Below are 26,961 nucleotides of genomic sequence, written 5' to 3'. Positions count from 1 at the left end.
TTCTGCTGTCAACTTGCCTTGTTTATGGGTATTTCTTGTATTTTACTGTGTCAAGCTCAGATTACTTTTATGTTGAATACTTCTGGGTTTTATGTTCTCAGTTATCCAGCAACAGGATTGAGAATTGGTTTTTAGTACTGGTGAAGCTGGGTCCAACAGCTTCATACCAGTTGTATTTGTGTGATTTTCATTCTTATTTTGGTGCAACTATTATGACTATGGATCCACCCCAGTTGTCATTATGACTTAAAATTTTTAATGAGCTATGCTTATCTGGCTTTATGTTAAAGAAAATAAAATTACAGATAATCTACAAAGACACATTTGAGAGATATTTGCTGCTTATATCACCTGATACTTAAAAGTTTGGACATCACAAAGAAATTAATTCATTACCTGCTGCTGTGATTTAAATACCATACATGAGTGAGGAAATACTGCTTCCTAAGATGGCTTAGTCTTTAGATTATTTTAATCAGAGCAGAGAATTGCTTCTGTTTCAGCTGTCTGAGAGACCGTGGATCTGATTTGGAGGAAGCATTATGAACCACTAATTCTGGTTGGGTTTGCCTGGGGCAATGGGTGTTTGATTCATTATTGTTGTCATTGGGGTTTGTTTCTTAATGATTTCATGTTGGGATGGTGTCCAGATACCTCATTGGGTATAATTTCAACATCATTTGTGTATGAACTATTGCATTTCTATCCTAATTTTGGGCAGCTCTTCCTAGCAGTAACTGAAAGCAATCACCTAAAATCATCTTGCCCACAGTTCTGTTGCTAGGAGTCACACTGTGTTCTTAGTACCAGCAGACAGAGATGGGACAACAAATGAGAACTATTTACTGTGGAGGCTGAAGATCCTGCATCAGAGAGGGAACACTAGAGGCAGAAACCTGGAGCAAATCTCACTGGGGTAGCTGGGTACAAACAAACTGACGGAGCACTCAGCAGTGGAAGGCACAACAAGCAGGTCTGCAGCAGGGTCTGCATTTAAAGGTGCTTGTGCTCTCGTGCTAGTGATTGAAACGGGTTAAGTCTCTTTTGGGTGATGTGGCACGGGTTTATAGCTTCAAAAACAAAACCTCAAACCACAGACATGTGTCTCTAGGAGGAGTGCCCCTTCCTATGTGTGTGACTGCTCTGGGTTGATTTGAGCATTTTTGTTCTCTCCCCATGGCAGCCAATCCCGGTGTTCCTCACTGTGCACAACGCAGCAGAAGTCATAACCTGCGGGTTCCAGAAGTTTGTGCAGAAAGAGGTAATTGATCTATTAGTCAAGGTAACTTCTGACATAGAGCTGCTCCAGAACAAGATATCTAATTTCTTTTAATACAGGCATTAGTACCATGTACTTTTCTAGACTCATTGTAATAGCTACTCATTAATGAGACCCAGAGAGAGCTTTTTGCTGTTCATAAGCATCTATATTGATGTTTCCTTTTCCCCTTTAGTTGATGAAACACTGCAAATACATATCACCAGCCTGATCTGCATTTTGAAGACTGGCTTGGCCCTGCATGTTTTTTCCTTTTGAAAATGAATACTCCCTCTCTCTCACAACCCACATAAAAAGCTCATTGTTTGAGCTGGAAGGAGCAAGGACTATGCCCTTAGATCTAATCAGTATAATAGATCTCATGTATTCTATGATTACAGATAGATCCCATCTCCACATAAAATGCAGGAGGAATGGTGCATTTTTAAATTTGTTTTGAATGCCTGAGATTCTGCCCCTATAAAAGTAATGAGAATGACTCCTGTACCCTGTTCTAAGAAGTAGGTTTTTTTCTCACAAACTGCATTGGGGAACCTTCTTTTTACACTTTTTAAAAAAAAATGTTTTTCTAACTGATTACAGAGTTGCTGTGTGAACTAGCACTGGGAAATCATTCACCACAAAGTTGTTTCTACAGTGGCCTCTGGATTGCTGTGAAAGGCATCTTCCATTCATTATAACTGTTTTCTGTATAAAGACAGATAAATGAGTGTTTACTTCATCTGGCAAACAGAGGAGATCACTAAGGTTATGCCTAAGGGACATAGCAGTCTGTACCATGGCATGTCCCTGTGTCATTGTCCTCTGATTAGCGTCAAAGTGTTTCATATTTTCCTCCTATGTCACAAGCTTATGACTCCTCTCTTTAAAAACAAAAGAACCATAGACAAGGGTAATGCAAACACAGGCCAAACTGGAAGCTTCTCAGGAATAGTTTCATGTCAAAGAATTGGGAAAATTACATGAGTTTAGATCTAAACTGATTTGTATGAGGTAGTACCTAATTAGGAAAACTCAATATTTGAGTACATATATTACACAGTTTTGGTGTAATTCAAGTCAAGTTTGAAGAGCAGGTATAAAGTTCATGTCTGGTTTTAGGTTTTCTTGGTGGTAAGAATTCTGAAAATATAAATCAGGGTGAAATAGGCCGATCCATAATCTTGATTCTTCTTTATCAAATTAAATTTGGTAAGCAGTTCTCAAATTTTGAATGCTACTCATTGAAGTTTTAATGTGTGTGGTGCAGTAAGATCAACTGTCATCACTTTCCAGTTTTTGAAAGGAGAAAACACTATTTTACCATTTTTATAATTAAATTTTAATGTTTTAATCATACTTTCTTTTTTACAGCAGACCTCTCATCTGAAAGTCTGTAGGTAAGCTTTTAAAACTACTCAGATTCAGACTTGTTTTGGCTCCAGCTTCTATATTTGCTTCAGATAATAGCACACCAAAACAATGAAGAATGTAAGGCACATTCCTGTGGGCAGTGAGCCTAAATTGCAACATAGGACTAATTAAATATTTTTAATTTTTTTCACAATTGCAGTTTGATATGTTTTTTCTCCTTACAAAAATGAAATTAATGAAAAACAGTGCTCATAACAAAGCTTTTGGAAAGGTTTGGAACTTCCAGTGATAATCATAAACAGTAAGAGAAAGATAATTAGTGTGTTAGAAAGTTGCTGAAAATTCCCTTCCTTAGAAATGAAAGGTACATGAGACCCATTTCTGTTAGAACCATTCATAGTGAGATGGGAATCAGTCTCTTCTGCCATGTCTCAGTGAAGGGACAAAAGGAAGTGGCCTTTAATAGCACCAGGGGACATTCGGATTAGATATTAGGGAAAAAATCACTACAAGAGTGGTTTGGCATTGGAATAAATTTCCTAGGGCTGTGGTGGTGGAGTCACCATTTCTGGAAGTGTTCAAGAGTTGTCTGGGTGATTCTGATGGCACTGGGTTGGACAGTTGGACAGACGATCTTGAAGTCTCTTCCAGCCTTGATGATTTTCTGATTCTGTGGTATTAAGCTGCACAACTACCAACCCCTGTTGGCCCTTGTTATTTAGGCTTCAAAAGGAGATGGAAAGGGACAAATAGAGGTCAACCAGTCATGTGTTAAAATTTCAATTCTTTGCCCTCACATCCCCTTGAAGAATGGATATTTGTTGTCTTCCACATCCTGTAATCTTTTAGCTGTAGTTTAGAATGGATAATGTTGGGTTATTATTTAGTGTACTAGAGGCATTATCTTCCTAATTTCTTCCTGTTGTTTCCATTATCTGACTTACTGTGGCCTTGTCTTCACCACTGGATTATTGTCAAGGATACAAATTTTTTATAATCTTTATTCTGTCTTTTCCCATGCCCTTACAGAGCAGGAAAATAAGCTGCAAAACCAAGTGTATGTTAATATTAATAGTGACAGTCCACAGAAGTTCCACATCAGTGTATTCCATGTAGCTTGAAGAAATATTGACCCAACCACAGGTTAAGAATTTATTTAGCCTAAGTCAGTGGTCTAGCAGAGGACTTGTGCTGTCCTTAAAACATTTCTAGTGTAACACCAGTCACTTCCACCTTGCTCTGTGCTCTGGAGTAACAATGTCACTTGTAATGGACTCAGGTCTGCTGGAATTGCTGTAACAGGCAATTCACCTTAATGAAAGAAGCTTTTGGTAGCCATTCAGACAGAAATTGGAGATTCTGACTTTCTGAAAAAGCCTAGGGAAGCCAGATGGCTAGGGAAGAAAAATATTCTCTACCAAAACAATTTGTTTTTATAATTTCTGAGGTGTTTGCTACTGTTTCTCTTCTCATAAAACTTTGCTGTGCACAAGTTGTGAAGAATGCATAATGTAAAAATTTTGATGGCAGAAATTACTTTTTAAATATGGAATAAGAAAATTAAATAAGTCAAGTCAGTGTAATATTTTCTAGAATTGCCTCTCCTTTGATGACAAATCCAGGTTGAAAGCTTTTGGTCATGGTCTTCTTTCTTTCTCTTCTCCACAGTGTGCTGTTCCTCCTGGCAGCAGCAGTGTGCCTTCCTTTGTGTGACACACAGGTGAGCTCTGCTTTGTAAAGCAACTCTAGTTTGGCATCTTGTTAGCATTTGAGGGATGCAGCTTTTACTGGTAAGCTACAGTAGGATTCCTGCAAGGGAATTGTAAATGTTTGCTCTTGCTGTGTTTACTGTGTTTGCATCATGGTAAAACCTCTGAGCAGTGTGGACACACAGCTCTTTGGTGAAGGTGGTGGCTGGGGAAACCACAGTTTTACTTCTTAAGAGGGTTTACAGCAAATCACTTAGGTTTGAATTAGTTGTGTGTACTTCAGGAATTTCCTGAATTAGTTTTGTATTCACTGTACACACTTTCTGTAGCTACCTGAGAAGGAAAGGAGGTACATCCAGGGAGTGCTCCATCCAGCAAAGATCTAGTCATTGGAGATTCTCTTTTGGAGACAGGAAAGCTGCTTCCTTGCTTTAGTGTCCTGGTTTGGAGGACAGGTGTCTGCTAAGAAAGGCAGGAACTTCTTTTTGAATGGAGAATGTAAACCCCCTCTCTCCAAATTATTATAATTTTGAAATCAGGGGGCTTTCAGGCAAAGATATAGGAATTAGGAATAGCAGTTCTGTACTAGGGAAATTAAAATAGAAATACAGTACTACAAAGAGACAAACTCCAAACCCTGACAAAGTCAGAGTACAACCTGACACCCGTCAGGCAGGGTGTTGGTAGCAGTCCCATTAAATGGTGGCTGCAGTCCCCTTGCAGTGATAGATGTGGTTTAGTTGAAGCAGTGCTCCTGTAGAAGGTGCAGTTTCCCTCTGGAGGTCCAGTGGTGATGTGCAGAAATCCGGTTTTCCTCTGAAGTCCAGTGGAAAAAGGGCTCCCTTAGTGTCCCAAAATCTCAGTTTTTATCTTGATAAGAAAGGCTTGGCTCTTCCCCCTGGCTGAAGCATCTCACAATGGGATGAAGTACAGCAATTTCACGAATACAAGCCACACCATTTTGACTAAAATTTTGCTCCCACACCGGAAATGTGGCTTACACTCAGGAACGGCTAATATGTGAATAATTTTCTTACATTTACAACCCCACAAGTGCCAGCCAGGGTGCCGAGCCGAGCACCTGCCGGTAAAACCCAGGATTTCGCGATTGTTGCAAATCGGTTACTGTGTTGTGCGGCGGGTGGGGCCAGCTCAGCGCCGGCAGCGGGGGGAGGGGGAGGGAGGCAGGGGAGTTCCCTCCTTCAGGTGGGGGAGAGGTGGGGGGCTCTGTGCTGACATCCCCACGGCTCGTGGGGTAAGAGGGGGGCTCCTGTCCCCGCCTGCTGCGGCAGAAGCAGGCAGGCTCCGCCTCTGCCTGCCGCCACCACGGTGGGAGTGGGGGTGCTCCTTCCCCTCCTGCCTTCGCCACTGCAGGAGCGGGGGTGCTCCGTCCCCGCCCGCCACCGCCGCAGGTGCCAGTGGGCTCCGTCCCTGCCTGCCACCATGGGGCAGCGCCGGGCCGGGGTGAGCGAGCCCAGTGGCAGCGGTGGCCGGCTACGAGCGGCCGCGCCGAGCGGCAGCGCCGGGCTGGGCCACCTGGCCCCATCGGCAGCCCCAAGTGGGCCGAGCCTGCACAGCCTGAGCTGAGCCGGTAAACCCCGCCATGCCGCGGCTCTGTTACTATTTGGCAACTTTGTTGCACGCGGGTCCTCGCTGCGAACGACAGAGTGGCTTATATTCAGGTGCAGCTTATTTATGAACAAAGAATGAAATGTTTGCCAACACCCAGAGATGTGGCTTATAGTCCGTGTGGCTTGTATTCGTGAAATTACTGTAATTTTATCAGTCACACAGTGGGACTCAATGGGCCATTAGGAGAAGATAACTCCCTGGAGGAAGGATGGGGGGTGCAAAGATAAAGAACAATGCCCCACCTGGTTTCAATGGATGGCCCATTAGCAGAATATCTCCCATGGAGACAAGGATCACTGCCCCACCTGGTCTCAACAGATGGTGATAGAATAGATACCTGTTATCACATCCTGTATTGTAACCCAAGACATTTAGATCAGTTAATATCAGGAGCCAGATGAGTCTGGAACTTGTCTGGACACATCTGATCGAACATGGCCATTGGAAGTGTTGCACCTGTGTTAGCTCTCATCATAGTCCATGGTGCAGAGCAGGATCTCCTGGTGCATAATTTCTTACCTGAAAGCAGACAACTAAAATATGCCAGGTGAATTCCTCAGAAGTGTTTGGTTTTCCCTATTCATGGGGGAAGAGGGGGAAAGGAGACAAGACAAAAACGCTTGTGATGGTCCTCTGATCATCTTGCCCATCCTTGGTTGCCAATACAAGACTAAATAGGCTGGGGTCCATATGCTCAGACTGCCTAAATTGGTGTACACATCTGAAATAGAATTATCCTTGCTGAGAGCCTGCATAATTGGCATATGCCAGGTTTCAGAGTGTAACAGGAAGAATTTCAGTCTTCCTAGTCTTCTTCAGTCATTTTCCCTTTCTTTTTAGCACAGCTCCCACCCGCTATACTTGCTGTGCAAAGCTAACTGCAGGGAAATTGCAATATGTATGTTTACATGATAGTGCTTTTATTTATGTGGATGTTCTTTATTGCAGTTTGATCCAAACGGATATTTATGGGCTCTAATTCACTTGATCTGTGTTGGTAAGTAATTTTCTTCTAGAAAAAGAATTAGGAAGAGTAAATGTATTGGAGAAACCAGCTTTATTACAAATTTACTGATATTTGAGACTTTATATGTAAGAAGAACTTGGAAAGAATGAAGATCAGAAAATATAAGAAAGTGCACTCTTTTTATAGCTTTTATGCTGAAAACAAGAACAGAACAAAATGCATATTGCAGTCTGTTAACAGTGGATGAGAAAATGCACATACAATTTTAATCAGCATTAAGCTTTTCTGGTGATTTTTGATGGCTGCCTACTGAGAGAGACTTCTTTCTGAGGGGAGAAGAGACATGAAACAAACAAGCAATAACTTGTACTTGGAGCTGTATTGCACATACAGATTTTTATAAAAATCAAACAAAAATATACTAAAATATCATGGACTGCAGTCCCAGAGGAAGGATGTTGAAATATTGGGGGTTTTAGGCAATTATATGCATTTAAAAAAAAAAAAAACAAACAATGAGTTCCATAACCTATCAGGTTTTCTTTTGTCTTTTTTTCAGACCAAATGTTGATATGGATAAATCGTAGTTGTTCTCTGAAAAGCTAGAAAAAGTCAGACCAGAAAATCTGAAGAAAACAAAAGTAATAATATTTAACTAGGAGATTTTTGTCTTTTGGAGTATTTTGGTGGATAATAAGGGACTTATATTTGATTCTTATCAGTTCTATATACTGACTGAGTGACTCATTCATATGTTAAGTCTTGTCTGCAGGTTAGGGATGATTCTTTCTTCATTTCTTCTGCTCATACTTCAAAATTTTCAGGGCAGAGGTAATATGTTTATATGTATTCCTGTCTAGGGAGGTCTAGAGATCCCCATCTGAAATGTTGTTAACATACAGATAAGATATAGTTTTGGTGTTTTCTTTGAGAAATATTAAATGGTAAACATTTGCTCATTTTCATAAAAGTAAAAGCTATGGATTTTCCACTTCAAATACTTTTTTGCTGTGATGAGTGATGTTCTTGCTTTCTCAAAGCCAAGGAGTCCCATTTGTAGAGCAATACTTGGTCATGGAGGTGCAAAATTGCTTAGAGAGTCTTCAGAATGCTTCATTTGTGCGTTTGAAATGTGTAGGAAGTGCCAACTTAATGTTTATACTCAAAATATAGCTGCCTTCCATTTCTCTTGGTTTTGAGGGTTGTTGATATTGCTGTTGGGAGTTATTTGTGTAATTAGATTTGCTATCAACTGAAATGAAGGTGCTACGAGAAAGGGCGATCAGATGAACTAACTTACTGCACAGTCAATCAAGACAGAGCATTACAGAAAGGATGTGTGTTGTACCCTTCAGCTTGTGTAATGGAGGCAGAGTTGAGGATATCTATTTCATTGTGTTCTACTGGGTTTGCTTTTCATAGTCTAGTTTTCTTTGTCAATCAAAAATATTAGACCAAAGCCTTGAAAAGAGAGTCTGAAAAAAGCCCGAAGCTGTGTCATTCCTTCTTTGAGTGCTCAAATCTTTACTCAGGTCAGAAGTGGAAGCTAACAAGAGGTGGATGGGTGGGTCAAGAATGTAAAGGGCCTGGAAACCCTAGAGCTGAGAGAACTTTGAATAAGAGAGATGGTTCAGAGCCAGCAGCTCCACGTAGATGAACATACATATCATAGAACTTACCCCCAAAAATGGTGTGGGCTGAAGAACCCATCCTGTGATACTTTTCAGCATGTATTTACACATAAAACCATGCACACACACATACACACGTACACACACACACACACACACACACACACACACACACACAGTCTCTCCTTTGTTGTTGCTGTGAGCTAGAAGATGTCTTGTCTTCAGAAGGGTGAGCAGAACCACAAAGCATGACTGCTCAGAGCTGATAAACACTTTGAAAACCATCTATGTGAAGCAATAGGTTCATTTTACTCATGGTTTAGGAATCCTTTGTGCTGTGTTGCTAAACTGTAATTCAGAGGGGTTCCATGTCTGCTAGTACCACTGCCAAACATGCTTTGTTTGTCAGAATGATTGCACGATATGGCAATTACACATGTCATCTCAATTACAGGGGCTTACAAAGTATTTCACAAGTTGTGGAAACCTGGATCTTTAAGGTAATGTATTTTCTTATTCTTTTATCAAGAGAGATGGCTGTGATGCAGGGAGTTCTGCATGATCAGCAGGAGATGGGCCACTCCTGGTTAATCATTAATGACTTCTCTTGAAAAATGAGCCTTATTTATTGTTGTTAACAACAGCATGTTGTTATTGATAGTTACACTGCTAACTGGAACATTGAATTACTTTTAAACAGCATATTATCCAAGGGTGATGACTCAGCCCTGGAAAAAGAGCCCTTAATTACTGGTACAGGTGTTAAGAGGAAATGTTAGTCTGTGTTCTTGCGGAAAGCTGCATGGTTTGAATCTGTCAGTATCTCCCTTTGTGACACAGTCTCAAAAGTGTTCAGCAGCTGGTGACTTACCACAGGGTGGAAATGGCTGAGTACCTTAAACACCTTGAAACCTTGCACTAATCCCATGTGCATGTTAGAACTGCAGCCACACAATAGAAGTCTTGGAGCCAGGTGGCATTTCATGTTCACAGTGTCTGTAATCTGCAGTTTTCTTTATGGATGGAGACATACATCACTGCATATGATGTATAATATACAGACATGGATAAGCTTATTTATTTCAAAACCATTTTCCATCTCTGGTTAAAGGGTCTGAATTTTAATCAGTCTCACTTTATCTTTACTTTAAATGAAACTCCTACTGACACTAGCAACAGCAAAAAATTGCGGATCCTGTACTAATTAATATGTTGGTTAATTGATAATTTGTTAGTGTTGATAAAATTACTACTATAATGTTTATAAAGTATATAATTATAATACAATGTCAGTATTACCCAATATTAACCTTATTATATATTATGAAAATTAATATAATGTAATATTACAGCATTACTGTATATTACTGCTTAGTATACGGATCTTTTACACCAAATGAAGTGCATTGCTAAAAATAACAGCTTTTTTTCTTTCCCTCCTCTCCTAGTGATCTGGACCAACAGTACATCAACTATGTATTCAGGTAAAATGAATAAGTCTTTGATACACCATAGCTGGTTTTATGAGGTATATGTTTTCATTTTCAACTGTGCCTTGTTGAAGAAACAGCTACCACTACTTAAATGTATTTATTTAGCAGGACACTCACTGAAAGAACAGTGCTTAGCTGAATGGCTTAGCAGCTGAATTTTTTTGGCTCCAGTTGTAGATGGACTTGCCAATATACACCTGAGGAGGTAACGAGGTGTTAATTATGAATTTTTAAATCAACACGTGCAGGGCCGATCTATCACTTCCAGAAATAATATTTACAGAGTAACTCCTTGGCAATACCCACTTCAGAAAATAAAACTTCTACAAAATTGCCAGAAGAGGAGGTAGTGATTACAGAAGTACTGTGTGCAAAGAACATGAGCAGTAACTGATTGTTCAGAACACCATTAGTGGGATTGAGTAATTCTGACTTTCAGTTGTTTTTCTGATTTGGAGATATAAGACTGGCGTGTTATTTTGTAGCTAGGGAAAGAATCTGAGTCACTGACCAGATTCCCTGCTTTTTAAAATCCAGTCCTTTCTTCAAAGAGCCACAAACAAGGACATTCAGGGTACATGACTTATGCTGGGTTTTTGTGAGGCTTTATTTCAAGTAAGGCATCTAGAGACTTTATTCAATTCTCTTCCATCCTTGATCACATCTAATATATGTTGGCCTCTTTTCTTGGGTTCGTACTTAAAGTCATTTGGGAGCACTATGAAGTATGAATTATAAATTCAAAGCAAATCCTTCTGTGGTCAGAAGGAGTGAAAGAGGGAGCAGAAGTTGGGAATAAACATAACAAAAGTGAAGTTGTGCTAGTCTATTTGATCAGATGGTATATGCTCTTTCTGACCACATGAAAGATAGGAGTACATCAGGGACACCAGTGTAGGACAGTTGGTTTTCTTCAATTCCCATTTATCTTGTGAGCATTGTCAATAAGACAACACTGTGTATCTCCTTCTCTCTTAGTTCAGTCAAATCTCTTATTTACATAAATAAGTAATGCAGGCCTCTGCTTTTGCCTTTATGATTCACCAGGGTCCCATTAATGGACAATATCTGGATATCTGTTTGCTTGAAGTAGGCTCTTGTTTAAGCTAGTTGTTGTTTTCCAGCTACTATGAAATGCAAAGCAAATCAATTTTACACAAAGAAGGTAGGTGTGTTTATTGAAACTTGGAAGAATTAGTCATGGGGTTTATAAATGTGCTGCCACATGCAGAAATAACCTATGAAGTCTGGAATGAGATATAGCTACTTCTCTGTATTGAAGGGAAATCATGAACCAAACAGTAAAATCAATTGGGTTTTTGTTTGGCAGCTGCCTGACTGTCTCTCAGTTGTCATTTTAGTTGAAAATCGCATCTAGGCCTGAATATTTAAATTCAGATTTTGGCCGAAAGTCTTAATTTTTCAGTTTTGATTGAAAAATCAGGGCTGGGTTGCTTCTGGATTAGTTCATGGTCTTTTTCCTTTGAAGTCTGTGAACTTGTGTCCAGCAGAGAGCAGGAGTCCCACATTACATGGAAAGTATGATAATTTATTTGGAAGCTTTTGAAAAGGAAAAACTTCTTGCTAAGGAACTGTGAGGTGCAGTGGTATATGTATCTTAAAACTGTTTTACAGAAAACAAACTAACAAACAATCCAACAATGGATTCATGCAAATTGGAAGATGGCTATTTTCAACATCTGTTTAAGAGCAAAAATTTGTTACCAAAGCTTCCACAGTTTTTTCCCAAGAAGAGGCTTAAAGGTCAGCATAGCTCACAAGATGATGGTGCAAAGCAACTTGCTGGAAAACAGGTGGCTTAAGGGAGGTGGCAAACTGGATGCTTTTGTTGGTCTTGGGTCTGTGTACATCTATTTGTCTATGTGTCTGTATGTGTATATATTTCTATGTGTTAGACAAGCTCACAATCCACAGCATTTGGATCTCATCTTGCCTAGGGAAAACAAGCAGTACCATGGACAATGGGATAAGTGACATCTGAATTATTTTAGAGTTTTGTTTTGTTAAAATAACTCATGTAAAATTTGGCAGAAGCTCTCTCCTCATCCTTATGGAATCATGACGTGCCACCTCAGTGTCTGATGGGGCTAAAATCCTCCTGCTGCAGGAGACATTGGCAGGGTTTATCTCTGTGTGAGACCTCTGCACATGTAGTTATCTCAGAGATCACTGCCACTGCTCAAAACTGGATGAAGCTGTTCAGCATGTTTGAGAGCTGTGTGGAGCTGTGTGCACACAGCTTTACTGCACAAACTTAATTTCAGTAGAAAACAATCAAAATTACTTTTAAGTATCACTGACTAAAGGAATGTTCTCTGAACAAGCACTAACTCCTCATGCAGCTCTGGGTCAGAATTATTGCAGACATGGACTATCTCTGTCAGAGGGTGCCCAGCACTGAATTTTGTGATTTAGAAGGTGCTAAGGTATATGCTGCTTCCTCTTCTCAGGCCTTCTCAAGGACTGCTCTGGCCATGACAGGATCCCAGGAGAGGACAGTATAATGTGTACTGGAGGCTTTGTCTATACAAGCCTGAGTGTACGTTTTTATGATTTATGAAGGAACTTGCTAGTGTGGTATCAGTGCAACTTTCTCCTCTTAACACTATTATCAATAGGTCTTTAAAGCTCCTTATTTCTGACCTCGATCAGACAGCTGACATGCAGCTGTGTGGGCACATACTGCCCTGGGCAACCTATTCCAATGCTTGATTCCAAAGCCTTTTAGTGAAGAAATTTTTCCTAATACATAGGAAAAATACATAGGTTTATTGTAATAGAGGCTGTTCAAAGTGTTTCTCAGTTCAGTATGAAAGCACAGCTGTACTTTACTGAGTACAGAGACTGCCTGCATGGAGCAGATGAAAAGATCTGCCACAAATTACTGGATGTTAGAATCTACCAATATGTTATAGTACAAATAAATATATATACATATATTTATATATATATAAAAGAAGGCTCTGTTGGATGCTGCCAGAAGTGCAACTGAAATGAACAGTCTCCTAACATATGCTGTCCTTACACACCATGCACTGTTTCTTGTTTTAAAATCTGGAACAGTTTGGGAGAAAAGAACACCCTTAGTAAATGTACATGAATGGAACTTTCCAGAATCAAACAGATCTGAAGAAATATTTGCTGATGTTGAAAGTCTGGCGTTCTTCTCACTTCATCACTTCCAACATGATTATTCAATGGCTTTTAAAAAGGGAGCCAGGCCAGGAACAAGTGTAGGAGGGAAAGCAGAGCTGTGCTATGCAGAGAAGGGAGGGGTCATGTTGCTTCTCAGTGCCCAGCCCCATCCAGTTCATCCCTGTCCCTTGTGTTTAAGCATCTGGGGCAAGGAGGAAGAGAAGAGGGTCAATGTATTTCCAAGATCCTGCCTCTAATCCTCCAATCCTCTTGACCCCACCCCCTTTTTTAAACTGCAGTATTGTATTTCTCTGCACTCTGACTTTTGCATTAGCGTTCTACTTCCTAGTGGCTTTTTTTCTTGTAATCTTACATTTCTTTTAATTCCTTTCTGTTCCCCCACTCCTTATGAAAGGAGGGGCCAGATTTCTCCTCCTTAGCTGGTGAGGGGCAGCGTGAGGGGAGGGGTAGTGATGCCTACCTGGCATGTTGAGGGAAACAGAAATGTCTTAGAAGCAGGTTGTAGCTCATCTTGGGCTTTCTCCAATGCTGAGGCAGGTAAAGAATTTTTACTTCTTGTGAAGAACATGCAAGAAAGTTTTGGTACATCCCAGTATCTGTTCCTGTCTGGAATTTGTTCACAAAGGCATGCCCAGGTGGCCTAGCAGCCATTGGTGGGGAGAAAACATGTACAGGAGAATTTCAAATGGTGAATTAATGGCACTGACAAAGGTATGAGGTAAAGGCTTTACTCTATGCAGCAAAACTGCATCTGGCTTCTGGAAAGAGCTGCTAATCTGTCACTTTTGTGAACTAAAAATGCTGCAGTCGATTTTCTGTGATAGGGGAGGGCAGCTTTGCAGGCATAAATTGCTGTTCTTGCTGACAAAACCTCTTTTGAGCCAGAAAGGAAACCACGAGTGACCAAGCCCTCAGTATTGAGTACAGGGGGAAAAAGAGAGGAGCAGAGAAATCTGGTGCAGGGAATTTGTTTTTGCTGCAGCCTCATATCCAGGCTGTCCTGCTAGAAACCTCTGAATCCCTAATCTGGTTTTACAGCATCATCGTGTCTTTTTTACTGATGCTTCATTCAGAGCAGAGCTACAGAGCAGCTGTAATGCCATCTAATCCATTTGCCTTAACCTGCCCTTCACTTCACAATTAAGGTTTTGTTTTCTCCTGTTGTTTTGTTTGGACCAAAACCTGGGTGTCTGTTAGGGTTATCAATTCCTCTTGGTTGCAAAAGGAAGTTTCTCTCTATTTCCCAATCTCAGGAGGTTTCTGTTTAAAATATAATAATTCAACAGGAAAGTGGAGAAACATAGTTTAACCCTACTTCTCATCACTGTTGATGCAGTTTCACTTGCCCTGTCAGTCTCCTGTTTTCTCTGTTATTCTGTCAAAAACAGTAGACCTTTGCTTCCTTTTCTCTCTTTTCCAGGAAACTGAGGAACTGAGCCTGTTTATTGTGAATTACCCTTGGCATTCCTTTACAGGGAGGGCACCCATGCGTGGGGAGGAGGGGTAGGGCAAATTACCTGTTTTAAGTGATCTGCTTTGCCTCGTTTAGTGCCTTTGTGGCAATAACATCTTTTAAAAATGTATAAATATTGAGAATATGAACATACTGTGCCATGCCTTTCAGACTTACAAAATGTGAAGCCTAAAACACTTGCCTGTCTGTCCCTCATAAACACTTTCCTCCTTCAGCCTACTGTGTTCCACAGCTGATTTCAGTGATAAGCATCCCCCAGGGCTTCCTTGGCCGTGGGATTTCCATGCTCTTTGCAGTTCCTTTTGCTGCAGGATTTGCTGCTAGATTTCGCCAAAATTTGGGGTCACCAAGCATGGGTACTTGGTAGTGTAGAGAGCTGGGACCAGCCGTGAGTGAACAGGTTTTGCAATGGTAGCTGTGTTAACACTGGAAAAGGGAGTTGGCCTGGAATTCTTGAGCATTCATAACATTAATGAATGCCTTTTTACCTCTATAAGTGCAGTGCTTGCTGCTTATCAAGAAGCAAACTCTCAAGATACTATTTTCTTCTTCTCCCACTTTTCCTTAGTGTTTGTCACGGATGTATGTTGTTGGTAGCTGTAACAAACTGTAGCATTAGAGATGTGCGTGCTTATCCCTTCACACAGTGCCCCAGTGCCCCAGAATGCTTGTGTAGCTTTCTAACCCTAGAACCCTAGAAACCATTTGGAATGAGAAATCTGCAGAAAAAAAAAAAAAAAAAGAAAAAAAAGCAAGGAAAATCAGTAACACGAAAAAAGGCTCTGTACAACCTATACTTCAAATTCCAAAGGATGAGGTCTTTGTAAGACCTCAGAAAACTTAAGTGGTAATACTTCAGATAAAGAACTGGTCTCAGCTGGTTTTCTTGTTCACTTGTATCTGAAAAGTGTGAATCATTTGGGCTGGTACTTGGTTTTATTTTCATGTGTTTTAAAACTTGTCTAAATGCAATATTCAGCGTAAGATGGAACAACATTGCAATTTAGATGGTTTAAAAACGGGACAGAAGGAAAAACTTCTTCACTAGCAGAGTAGAGTGGCCTTGAGATAAGTTACCCAGAGAGGTGTGGGATCTCTGTGCTGGTAGGTTTTTGAGACATGCCTCTTCAAGACAGAACCAGAGGGCATTGATCAAATGTTTGTGATAGCCCTGCTTCAGGTCAGAAATTTTATTAGGTGACCCCAGACATTCCTTTCCAATCAATTTCTGTTTTCTTTTAATTCATATTTGTATTGCAGTTATTCTACTTAACTGGAATAAGTTTCACCATGGAAAAACAAACACAAACTTGTCAATTTATAGTCTACAGCCCATGTCATAGATTCTGTAGTATCAAATTAATTTTTTTTTTTATTTTTTAGTGTAGTGCTGTTGGCCTCTGCATCCCATCCAGCAGGTAAAGTGAACTGAGTTCTTCCTTTTTGAGATTTCCATGTTGCTTTTGCTTTCTATGCATGTTTTTAGAAACCAAACCCTTAGGATTTTGGCCCTGAATATGGCCAATAATATGTTATCATATAGGAAGAGGAGAGAAGGGTATATAACTTGGTATATATTGCATGATATTTCCCAATACCATTCTAGCTGTCCTTTGAAAGCAAGCAGTATGGGACAGACATCAATGAACAGTTTTTGAGGTGGTGCATGGTAAAGAACAAGAATTCCCTAAGTCAACATGTCCTCTTCAGAGCAATGTCCCAGCAGTCCATATAGAACTGAGTTTCCTTCTCTGCATTGCCCTCTGTCCTATGCAGAGTTTTTGTTTTGTTGCTTTCATAACGTGGATCCCTTTGCTTGGATCCATGGCAGGATTTGAAGTAGCAGCACATCAGGTGGTAGAAATGGAGAAATTTGGTGTTTTATGGTGGCTAAGGTTCCTACCTTCTGGTGTGTTCATAATTAGGAGGGTAAAGATGATTTATTTGTTACTTTCATTAGACATTTGTTCAGCCAGAAAAGCAAAGAAGGAAGCATTTAAAGAAACATAAATTCCCCCTTTTCCCTGGTAGTACAGATTCTGTATGTAGGAAACTCCCACCAGGACAGACATGCATGTTAAGCCAAACAGTCCTGCATCTCAAAAAGTGAAAGGTGGAGCTTTATGCAATTCTATAGAGCCTGAAGCCCAGAGAACTCCTGAAATTGCCACCTAGAGCAACCAAGGCCCAGGTTCCTGGAAATGCAAGTACTCAAGAGCTGCACTTAGAGCTGGGAAAGCTATTTAAACCTCTCAACATGCCCAGTGTCACAGAGTTCAAATGCCAGAGGGGGAAGCAGCCACCATATGTCTGTGTTTCCTGTTGTTTCAGTAGGAGCTATCACATGCAGTGCAATAAAAGAAGTGGATATGATACATGTCTGTCCACTGGCAACTTGCTTAATCAGGACTTTCTGAATAATGGCAAAGAACACTCTTAGGTACCCCTTTTCCCTTTTTCAACCAAAGGCAAGAGCTGGCTAGAAGCAAGGTCAGAGAGAAATCATTAAACACACCAGAAATGTGGAAAGCATTGTAAATGAAAAGTCAGCCAGTTGTAAAGGCTCAAAGGAATGTTAAACTGGTAATGTTCATGTAATTGCAGTTGCATTGCTTGTAACAGTGGGTAATTTTTTTCCCACCTACTGAGTGTATTGCTTTGTCCCTCAGGTGATCTCTTCAGTGCCTTGGATTTTCCATTCCTGTATTTCTACAGGTTTCATAGCAGCTGCTGTGCCAGGTAACCTCTCTATAATGGGTCATGTAAATGTTTTCAAAATAGGAGATTCAATTGACTTCCAGCCTATACTCCCAGTTAAAAAAATTGTAGCATATAAAGCCTTACTTATACTTGTTTCTACTGCCATAAGCCAGTAGAATTGCAAAGAATAAATCTTTGCATGTCTGTGGATATGCATTTGATGGCCTGAAAGATGGACTTTCAAATGTGCTGAAAGTATATGTGTTTCCTTGAGTGAGTGCGTTCTGATCCAGAGTTCCCAGTCACCAGTAAAATAATGTTTACCCAACGTAGCAAAGCTTTGATACACAGCATCTCAAATGCTTCTGAAGTTACATTAGCCTAAAGTTACTGTTTGCAGCGATTACTAAGTATTAGTCTTCAGCAGTATATGGGTGTACATGGATTTATTTGCCTGTACATCTTGTTATTTGGCCGAATGCTGTTTTGGGTAAAAAGGAAAAGCTTTAACAAGCGTTCCATTACTTTCAGTAGCAAAAGTTCACTGTACATTGGCATAATTCTCACAGGACAACATAAATATGTTTCCCATATATCTTAATTAAAAAAAAAAAAAAAAAAAAAAAAAAGTCCTGTCTTTCCCCTCCAGTCTTTTACCAAATTAAAGGGTTTTTTTTTAAGAGGGAGAAAAAATATTTTCATGCTAACTAATGACAAAAATATTTCCTGATGGGGATTTTCTGACTTGTATCCAGATTTTCTGTTGAAAGGGGATATTGAGAATGATTGTTAAATAATTTCCAGTGTACATAGGTTTTAGTTATGTTTTTCCAAGTGCGGTCTATCCACACTACAATTAACTTGCAGTTAGGTGTTCTGTAGATAGGTGAAATCTAATTTTCTTGAAAGTCAGGTCTAACTGCAGACACTGATGGATATCTGTCTAGCCAGATATTCTTGTCATTGTCTTCATTATAACTTCACCTCTTAGCTTCCCACTTCTGTTTCCATTGGCCCACCTTCAGTACATGTGTAGTAGATAGCACTGTACACTACAGGAAGGGAATGGTTAGATGGAGAAACAAATATCTCAGTTGCTCTCCTACATTTTATAATCAAGTCTCCTTGTAGATATGTAGGATTTGGAGGAAAATCTGTGCAATGTAAGGTAAGGGCAATTCATGCAACTAAACCTACTGCCTCTTCAGAATGTCTGAAGCATGAGAGGTGAGGTGCAAAGTGCTCCACTTATTCAATTAAATAAATTGGTGTTAATTGTGGCATCAATATTTTAGATATTATAATTCACTGTCTCACTTTATCTCTTGCACTAAATATCTTCAAATCACCATGACTGAAAGCCCTTCACAGCAGGGCAGAAACTCTGGAATAAACTTTAGCTACTGGACTCTTAAAAGTATGGGCAATGTTAATTCACTGAACTTACTTATTTCTCAGAGTGAGATGCTCTACTGCTCAGCATTCCATCCTCTGCAGCAAGTTGCTGAGTTCAGGCCTATCTTTTGTCATCAAAGCTGCTTCTTTGGCTTCAGACTTCACACACATCCCAAACGATCTTGTGTTATGGCTCAATGCAAAAATTCCTAATGCCTTCTACTGCTGGGGAGTTACCTTACTCTTTGGTGCCTCTCTGGACATGCAGCTGAGATGGAACTTGACCACATCTATTCTGCAGGGAACAGCACTTGGCTGATACACTGGAGCCCAGCTGAGGAGCCACATTTTCCACCCTTCCTGCTGCTGTAGAGAGGGGTCCAACTACATGGCATCACTGTCCAGAACAGCATATCCTCTGTGAATACCATGGCAGTTTTTGCTTCACCACCTGTCTCCTGTGTCGATCCTATCTCTTTTCCCATGCTGCTTCCCACAGCACTTTGTAATCTCTTGTGCCTCACAGTAATTTGTGTTTTACAGATTTTGAAGTCCCTTTCTGTTCCCTGCTTGCTGGTTTACACTGTTCCACTGGTTCACAATCAGTGGGTTGTACATATGTCATAAGTGAAACAAAATCCAAAGCCAAACCTCATCAACTCCATAAAGTCTGGTGAGATGTGGAACAGAATTTCCTTAAGGGTAGTCTTGGCTACAGGAGTGCTGGGGGACTGCTGTCCTATAAGATTTGAGAATCAAAATTCTCTTAATTGTCAGCAGAAAACTTTGGAGCATCCTGTTCCCAGAACTACTGAGCCATCTATTTGTTATACAGTAAAGATGTATTTGACTTCCTAATTAGAATTTAGGCTTCCTGAAGTTTAAACAGCTTGAAAGCTTCAGGCAGAAACTTTCCAGTGGTTATTTTTTCAGTTCAAGGCTCTGTGGAGGTTGAAGTGAGTTAGTTGCCAAATATGTGTGGTTCCTGCTGAAATTAGCACTGCTGTTATTCAGAGCCATTTCAATGCCTGAAGTTAATATTTCACCTCATGTTTTCAATAATCTCTACTTTTCTGATTACGCAAGTGCATTAGAGACCAGCCATAAGAGTGGCAGACTTACTTTATTCAGATTCTAGTCACTGACTGAACAAAACCCTAGATGTACTGGACATCCTGTAAGCTTCTTGTCCACCAGCTTTGGGCTTAACACTGCAGTTCTTCATTAGGAAAACCAAGATGCTTGTAAGAGGTATTTTAGTTGAAATTAAGAGATTTCATTAACAAGCTTTTCCCATCCCTTGCAGTGGACTGTTGGGATTCTTTCTGATGTTGCACACAGTGAAGCTAAAAAGCAGCACAACCTCAGGGCAATATGCAGCCTGGAGTTTCCTTGCAAAGGTAAGAGAAAGACCCTCACAGGAACACAGCGGATCTGTGCATCTCCCAGGAGAGCTGAGGAATTTCTCCATCTCTCTAGTTTCTCTTGCTATTCCTCCTTGATGCTTCCTTGGTCTTGTCTGTGCAACCTGCACATAGAGCTAAGGTAACCAATATCCCAGGATCATTGTCTGAGATGAAACACTGTGTATAAACTGAGTCTAATGGAACTGGGATGATTATTGCAGATAAGGGTTTGGACTGCTGAATCCCAGTAATACAAATCTATACTTTCCAAAGGAGAATACTCCTGTGAGTGTGTGCACCAGCCATAGTTCACAGTGTCTTTCCTGAGCCAAGAGTTACAGCTAATTCCCTGAAGGTCAATACCAGAACTCGCAGTGTTTTTGTTGCAGGACAGAGCTGAGGATGTCATTTCCTTGACATTACCAAGGTTTTTGATGGTATGTCCCACAGTATTATTATATAGAAATTAAAGTACTACAGTCTGGATGGGCACACAACTAGATGGGTAAAAAAATGGTTGAAGGATCAGGTTCAGAAGGTAGAGGTTAATGATTCCTTCTCTAACTGGAGTCTTGTGACAACTGGAGTGGCACAGGCATCTGTCCTGAGTCCTTAACTATTTAGCATCTTCATTGAAGAACGAGAAGTAAGAGTACACTCACATTTCCAAAGGACACCATATCAGGAGGACCTGTTGGTTACACTGGAGGATAGGGTTGCCTTCCAGAGGGATCTGGACAGGCTGGAGGAATGGGCCAACACAAATCTCAGAAAATTCATCAAGGGCAGTGGAAAAAACCCTGATATTTTAGTAGGCAGCAAGCAGGACTTGAAGCAGCAGCGTGCCCTAGCAGCTAAAAACCCTGACGTATCCTGGGCTGTACTTATAATAGGATAGGCAGTAAATTAGTGGAAGTGATCATGACCCTCTCCTCAGCATTTGTCAGTCGACATCTGGAATAGGCCTTGTTTTAGGTACCTCAATATAGGGAAGATATTGATAAACTGGGATGAGTTTGGCAGAGGGTTGCCGGGAAAGTCAGGGGGCTGGATCATTTGCATTTTGCAGAGTGGCTGCTGGACCACCAGGCTTGTTCAGCCTGGAAGAAGGACATCTTTGGGAGCACTTAAGAATCAGCAGCCACCCAGTAGCTATGGAGAAATCGTCCAGAAGACAGATCCAGGCTATTCACAGTGTTGTGTAGGGGTGTGTAAAGTAAACAGAGAGGTTCATGTTAGGTACAAGGGAACATTTTTTCACCCCCAGGACAAGTCAGGCAAGGACAGAGGCTGCCCAGGAAGGCTGTGCTGTTTCCGTCTTTGAAGGTTTACAAGACCCAACTGGATAAAGCCTTAAGCAACTCAGTCTGACCTCCTGAAGTCCATTCCTTCTGGAATTATCCTATGATCTGTTGATCTAGGGTCTGGCTGTACTTGATTTAAGCTATTAATAACTCAGTTTTTGAACTATCAGTGGTGAATGCAGTCAAAAGAGCTTGTCAGACTTCTTTTCCCTGGTTAGATTTTACTTAATTTCATCACTCTCAGCTAGGTCATCTGAAAACCACAGCCTTCTGATGTGGTTTGTGATCTCACCTTTCGTACCACAGTGAATGAAGCTGTTACATTATCAAGCCCCCCAAACCATAGATTTGCATAGTATGCTTCTTTTAAAACTGTAGTCAAATTAGTATGTTTTTTCTTGGGATAACAAGAGTGAAGTGATATGAATTGGTTTGTGCTTGGCAAGCTGTTCCTCACTGTACAAGTGATGTGGTGTTTCTCACTAGTTTGAATTTTCCCAAACATTCTGACTGTGCAGATTTTAGTACCTTAGCTTTCTTATTTCTCCTGGGTAGCAAAGTCCACTGATCTAAAACTTGCTCTTGAGTATTTTTTGTTATTGTTTCTTGGTGTTTGTTTGTTTGTTTGTTGTTTTGTTTTTGTTTAACATTCTGAGTTGGAGATTGGAATAACTGGCGCTGTTTGTAGGTGTTGTGAATGAGGGTAAATGGTTTTACATGTGGTATTTATGACCTACTGGAAAAAAATGCAGGCAAAGATGTGTTGTGAAATATATTTTAAGCAGATTTGGGTTCGTCCCAGCTGAAGTGGATCAGAGCCATAAAGTCTGGACTGGATCAAAGTTTTCCCAGAGTTCAAGAGTTTCTAGATTTGTGGGGGTTTGGCCATCTCTAGACATAAGTGATACAAAGTTTGTTGTAGCCCCTGTTGTCAATGAAATTATGTGCCTTCACAGCAACTGAAAACTTGTCCCTGTGTCACTGGGAGAACTGAATCTGTTCTTTAGCCTTAAAAGTGTGTGGTTTTTAACATACATGGTTTAATTATCTTGCTTGGAAGGGTTTTGTAACAGAGCAATTAGTCCTTTTCCTGTTGTAGCTTCTTACCCAGTGTCTTATCTTGAGTTTGAGGAGGGCAACAATAATGAAGACATGAGATCTGTCTGTAGCACTAGTAATTTTATCAACACTAGCAGTGTTTCTAATGTCTTCCACTAGTGTTTTAAAGCTTGCTACGTGGCTTATTTTAGAGTTGCACCATACCTGTCTAAGGATGCATGAGGAGCATGGAGGAACTGCTGCTCCAAGTGCTGAAATGCAGCTGATTTGGGGTTAGAAGTCAAGGAATGCTTGAAAAGTTTGGAAGCACCATACCTCAGTTTTAGAACAGAGATCAAAGCAGAGACAGACACAGGCAGAAAGCAAGAGCTGAACTGCAGCTTGCCTTACCCTGTATCTACAAGGAACTATAGATTTATGTACTGTGTAGTTAAGATTTGAGTTCCACCTGTCTAATCATTAATGCTACTTCCTGCAGGTGTTTGAAAATGTTAAAACTAAGTGCTGATCCAGCTCAGCATTGCCCAGGTATGAGGGCTGTGTCAGTCACATCTTAAATCATCATAGAGTGCAGAAAAGCAGCGTTTAATGTTTAAGTCTAAGTGTCTAGCTCCCTTAAAAAAAAAAAAAAAAAAAAAAAAGGAAGGAAGTTAATGTGGATAAAGAATAAAGATAGAAAGTATTTGTATCTGTACTTGCAGAATGGGATCCAGTGGGAAAAAAAAAAAGCCTCTGGTCACAATAACAGCTTTGCGCTCCCACATGAGCATTTTTCTTGGATTGAGTAGTGCCCTAGATCATCCTCTTAATCTCTCAGACTGACTGGAGTTTTCACCAGCAGTTGGAAAGGAGCAGCGTTTGAGGCCAGAATATGTTTATCTTGCAAATGAGCCAAGAAAGGAGAATGCTGTAGTCCTCAGACAGCAGCACAGGCCTCTAGGGAGGTGCAGGGAATCGGAAAATCTGTTTTCCATTTGGATGCTTTGTACCTATATGTGACTGATGAGCTGGGGCTGAGATCGTTGTCACAGCTTCATTTCCAATAAATTAACCATGAGATCTGATCGGCTCTGCTTTGCACGTCCAAGGACACATTCTTTGTGAAGCCCACATATTTGGCCTCCCTGCCCTCTAATTTTTCATTCTCTCAAAAACTGGAGCTGGGTTGTAACTTGTTGTTATGATCTTTACTTTGGCTGTGGCAACTTAATCAATGCATGAGGTTTTAAAATTCTTCCCTGTAATGATTTCTGACAGCTTTCATGTCAGAGCATTGCTTTGTAGAGAGACAGATAAGAACAGATTTCATCTGTGTATAAAGTCCTGTGTGATAATTATAGTGACAAATGCTCTCTACACTTTTTCTGTGAAAATAGTGCATGTGGTAGTAGTATCTGTATAAATTCCTGAGAAATTAAAAAAAAAAATCAGTGAAGTTGATCTGTATTTTAAAAAAAAAAAGTTTTTAAGAAGTCCAAAAAATATGAAATGCTTTGTCATAGTCTTGCGCAGATTTAATCCCCAGAAGAGCAAGGATTTGAAGCTGTATTGAGATTTCTTGTTTTAATTTGAAAGCTGTGCTAGTATCATGGGTCTTATACTGGAAAGAAAAAACTAGAGATGTTCATATATCCAGACAGAAGCATCTGGTGAGAATGCTAATGAGCTCTAACAGTGCTGTCAGTGAGTTTGTTTTGATTAAAGTTGCCAATCTATATCTGGTGATGAAGCCTGTTAGGTTCTCTAAAAGTCAAGCGGTAGAAATAAATAAATCATTAATAGAATAGAAAAGTTCAGCAAGATACTGGTTACTTATGAATTCATATTTCCATATGGTGTTTAGTGTTATAAACTTGTAATAAACTAATAAACTTGTAGCAGGAAATTCAGCTTGTTTCCAGTGAGAACCTATTGAAGCAACTTGTTATAAACAGGAAGAACAAATGGGAAGGTCAGTGAATTTTGAATTCTCTTTTTCTTCCTCCCTCACCTGAAGAAAGGAAATTGAATAACTGAAATTAAGTTGCATTGAGGCTTACACTGATTTTCCTATGCATGAGTTGGAAGGAAATGTAGAATAATCGGATCAGGAGTATGCAACTGTTTTCTGTATAAACATCCCAGGCACTATTATGTAATCTATAATTTATCTGAACAGTGTTGGAAGCTCCCTAATACATAAAAGCATCCTCTGACAGCTTCTTTGGTTCCTTGTTTGTTAACTTTAGATGTGTATGCCCCAGGTCATCCTGTGTTTAATGCTGGCTGCCAGACATTGCGAAAGCAGCTTTGCGGAAGTGTCTGAAAGCATCTCTTATCTGTGGGTTCTGTGTACCAAGTGTACTTATACCCCAGCAGATTTAGTCTTCCCCCTAAATATATAGGGTCTGTTCAGAATCCCTCCTGCTATTCAGAATGACTCCTGTAGTCTTGGATTTTATATTTTGTGTCTGTGTTTTTGTTTCTTTGCTCCCCATGGTGTCTTGAAGAGAATGGATAGACTAGATCCCTCTTTGTGTCAGTGCAAAAATAATTGATGACATCCATCTTAATGGTTGGGAAAGTACTGATGTTTTTATTAAAGCAGAAATTCTCTTTTTTCTGCTTCTCAGAAAATGGAGAGGCCACAACTGCAGGTCTTCTGGGGCTCCTAGCCTGGTTATGCTATCTGCACTTCTCTTCACATATAGCATTTCACATGAGAATTTCATTTGCTGTAATTCCAGGGGCAAACCAACCAAGAGAAATAAAATGAACTCATGCTTTTCACATTGTTGCAATCTTAAAGCCTCTGCCAAAACATGTGCTTCAATTTGTATACCTCTTAATTTCTCTCTCACTGCTGTTTAGCATGCAAGTGCTAGAATATATTCTGCTGGGAGCTATTTACTTGCGGGAAATTTATAAAGGAGTCCTGCCATGGGTACCTGCTGAAGTAAATGTCTCTCCCTTATTCTTCTCTATTCATCCATTATGTTTCACTTAATGGAACAGGATTCTGGAATTAAAAAGTCTGTTTAAAATTTTTATATGTATATCATAACTAGAAAAAGAATGTGTTTGGTTTTCTGGAACTTGGCACTTGGTTATTTCGTAGACTGAAGTAGTGTCTTCTTTGCATGCTGCTGGCTCAGGCAAAAGTGACAGTGAGATTCTTGGCTGAAAATCCAATTGCTTTCTTGTCTTGGACCTCATAAAGCTTTAGGCAAAAATGTCATAAACTCCCACTGAAGTTCCATAAACACAGTGCGTTTTCATTCGGCAAAGATCCTGCACTTCATGCAAGACTCTCTCAAGATCTCTGCTCACCCAACCTGGGAAAACTGTGCTGCTGCAAGCCAAAACCTTGGGAGAAAGAGGGAGATTTGTGTCCTAGACCCATCTGGACTCTACTGGCAGGAGCTCTTTGTGGCTCCAATGTGGTTAGAAGTGTGTCTCTAATCTGAGACAGGGAGGTTCCATGACCTTGAAGTTTTCAAGGATTCCAAGAAAGGGTTCATAAAAGTAGAATTGAACTTGTTCCATCTACACACCTTGTGCACTCTCATGCATGTGAATGTGCACATATGTATGGATGAAGACAATTAAAAATTGTAAAAATCCTTATTGCTTCATAATCGGTCCTCTCTGTATGAAATATGTACATTTATTCTTGCTACACATAGTTGACTCCTGTGAGTCACCATGGGGACTATGCAAATACCTTGGAAAAGAAAATGTGTTTCTCAGCTGAGCTTCAAGCAGAGAAGGCAGTCCGTGTGAACTTCACTGCATTGTAGGGGTCTGTAAAAACAGACTAGTTGCTGAAACCTTAAAAATACCTGGTTTTGGGTAGTTTCCATGGAGACAGCTTCATAGTTACATTGTAGCAGCCAACACTAATTACACCATATAATTGCTGGGGAGACATCAGTCTCCATAACAACTTCATTGTGTGCTGCACGGCCACTAAGCTAAGTGACACAGGCTCCCTGGGGCACTGTTGCAATTTAAGGAAGCCGTCTTGTAAGAACAGCTGAGACTTGTTAGAGATTTTGAATCACCAGGTAACGGAAAATTTTAGTGTTGTGAGAGTGGTGTAAATGGCTGAAATTGTGTATCCACTGAAAAAGCCAGCTTTTGGGCATGACATGGTCACACAAAGTTATGTGTTGTGACTTGGGGTGGTATTGCAGCACAATTTTCAGCTGTGCTTAATATAATAAACATAGTCTTAGCAGACATTAACTTCGAGCCCTAAGAGATGCTCTGAAATCGTTTGTTTCTTTTCATTTATTATGATATCCATTTAAAGTGTATATTTAGTACTGGCATATTCTTTAATGTAAATGATGCAAATGTAAATGTAAAGGCAGAACCGTGAGCTTGGAGTGTGTCTTTTG

General features: G+C 40.2%; 1 protein-coding gene across 3 annotated transcripts in view; it reads left to right on the top strand.

Annotated features, from left to right (window-relative positions):
• The window catches only part of TMEM241 (transmembrane protein 241), a 56,371-nt gene that overhangs the window by 11,718 nt on the left and 17,692 nt on the right, over positions 1-26,961 (top strand). For 2 of the 3 annotated variants that reach the window (XM_033078610.1, XM_033078608.1), the window contains 9 exons: positions 1,184-1,261; positions 2,633-2,658; positions 4,301-4,352; positions 6,922-6,970; positions 9,026-9,071; positions 10,020-10,055; positions 16,099-16,133; positions 17,385-17,454; positions 20,117-20,210. In XM_033078610.1, coding sequence (XP_032934501.1) covers positions 1,184-1,261; positions 2,633-2,658; positions 4,301-4,352; positions 6,922-6,970; positions 9,026-9,071; positions 10,020-10,055; positions 16,099-16,133; positions 17,385-17,454; positions 20,117-20,210 — 486 coding nt within the window. The remainder of the gene's footprint in view (positions 1-1,183; positions 1,262-2,632; positions 2,659-4,300; positions 4,353-6,921; positions 6,971-9,025; positions 9,072-10,019; positions 10,056-16,098; positions 16,134-17,384; positions 17,455-20,116; positions 20,211-26,961) is intronic. The other variant, XM_042779345.1, reaches the window with a different exon arrangement.

The sequence above is a fragment of the Catharus ustulatus genome, chromosome 1 (assembly GCF_009819885.2).
Source record: "Catharus ustulatus isolate bCatUst1 chromosome 1, bCatUst1.pri.v2, whole genome shotgun sequence".
Classification (NCBI taxonomy): Eukaryota; Metazoa; Chordata; class Aves; order Passeriformes; family Turdidae; genus Catharus; species Catharus ustulatus.
The sequence above is the reverse complement of the archived record's forward strand: the minus strand, read 5'-3'. Positions and strand labels throughout refer to the sequence as shown.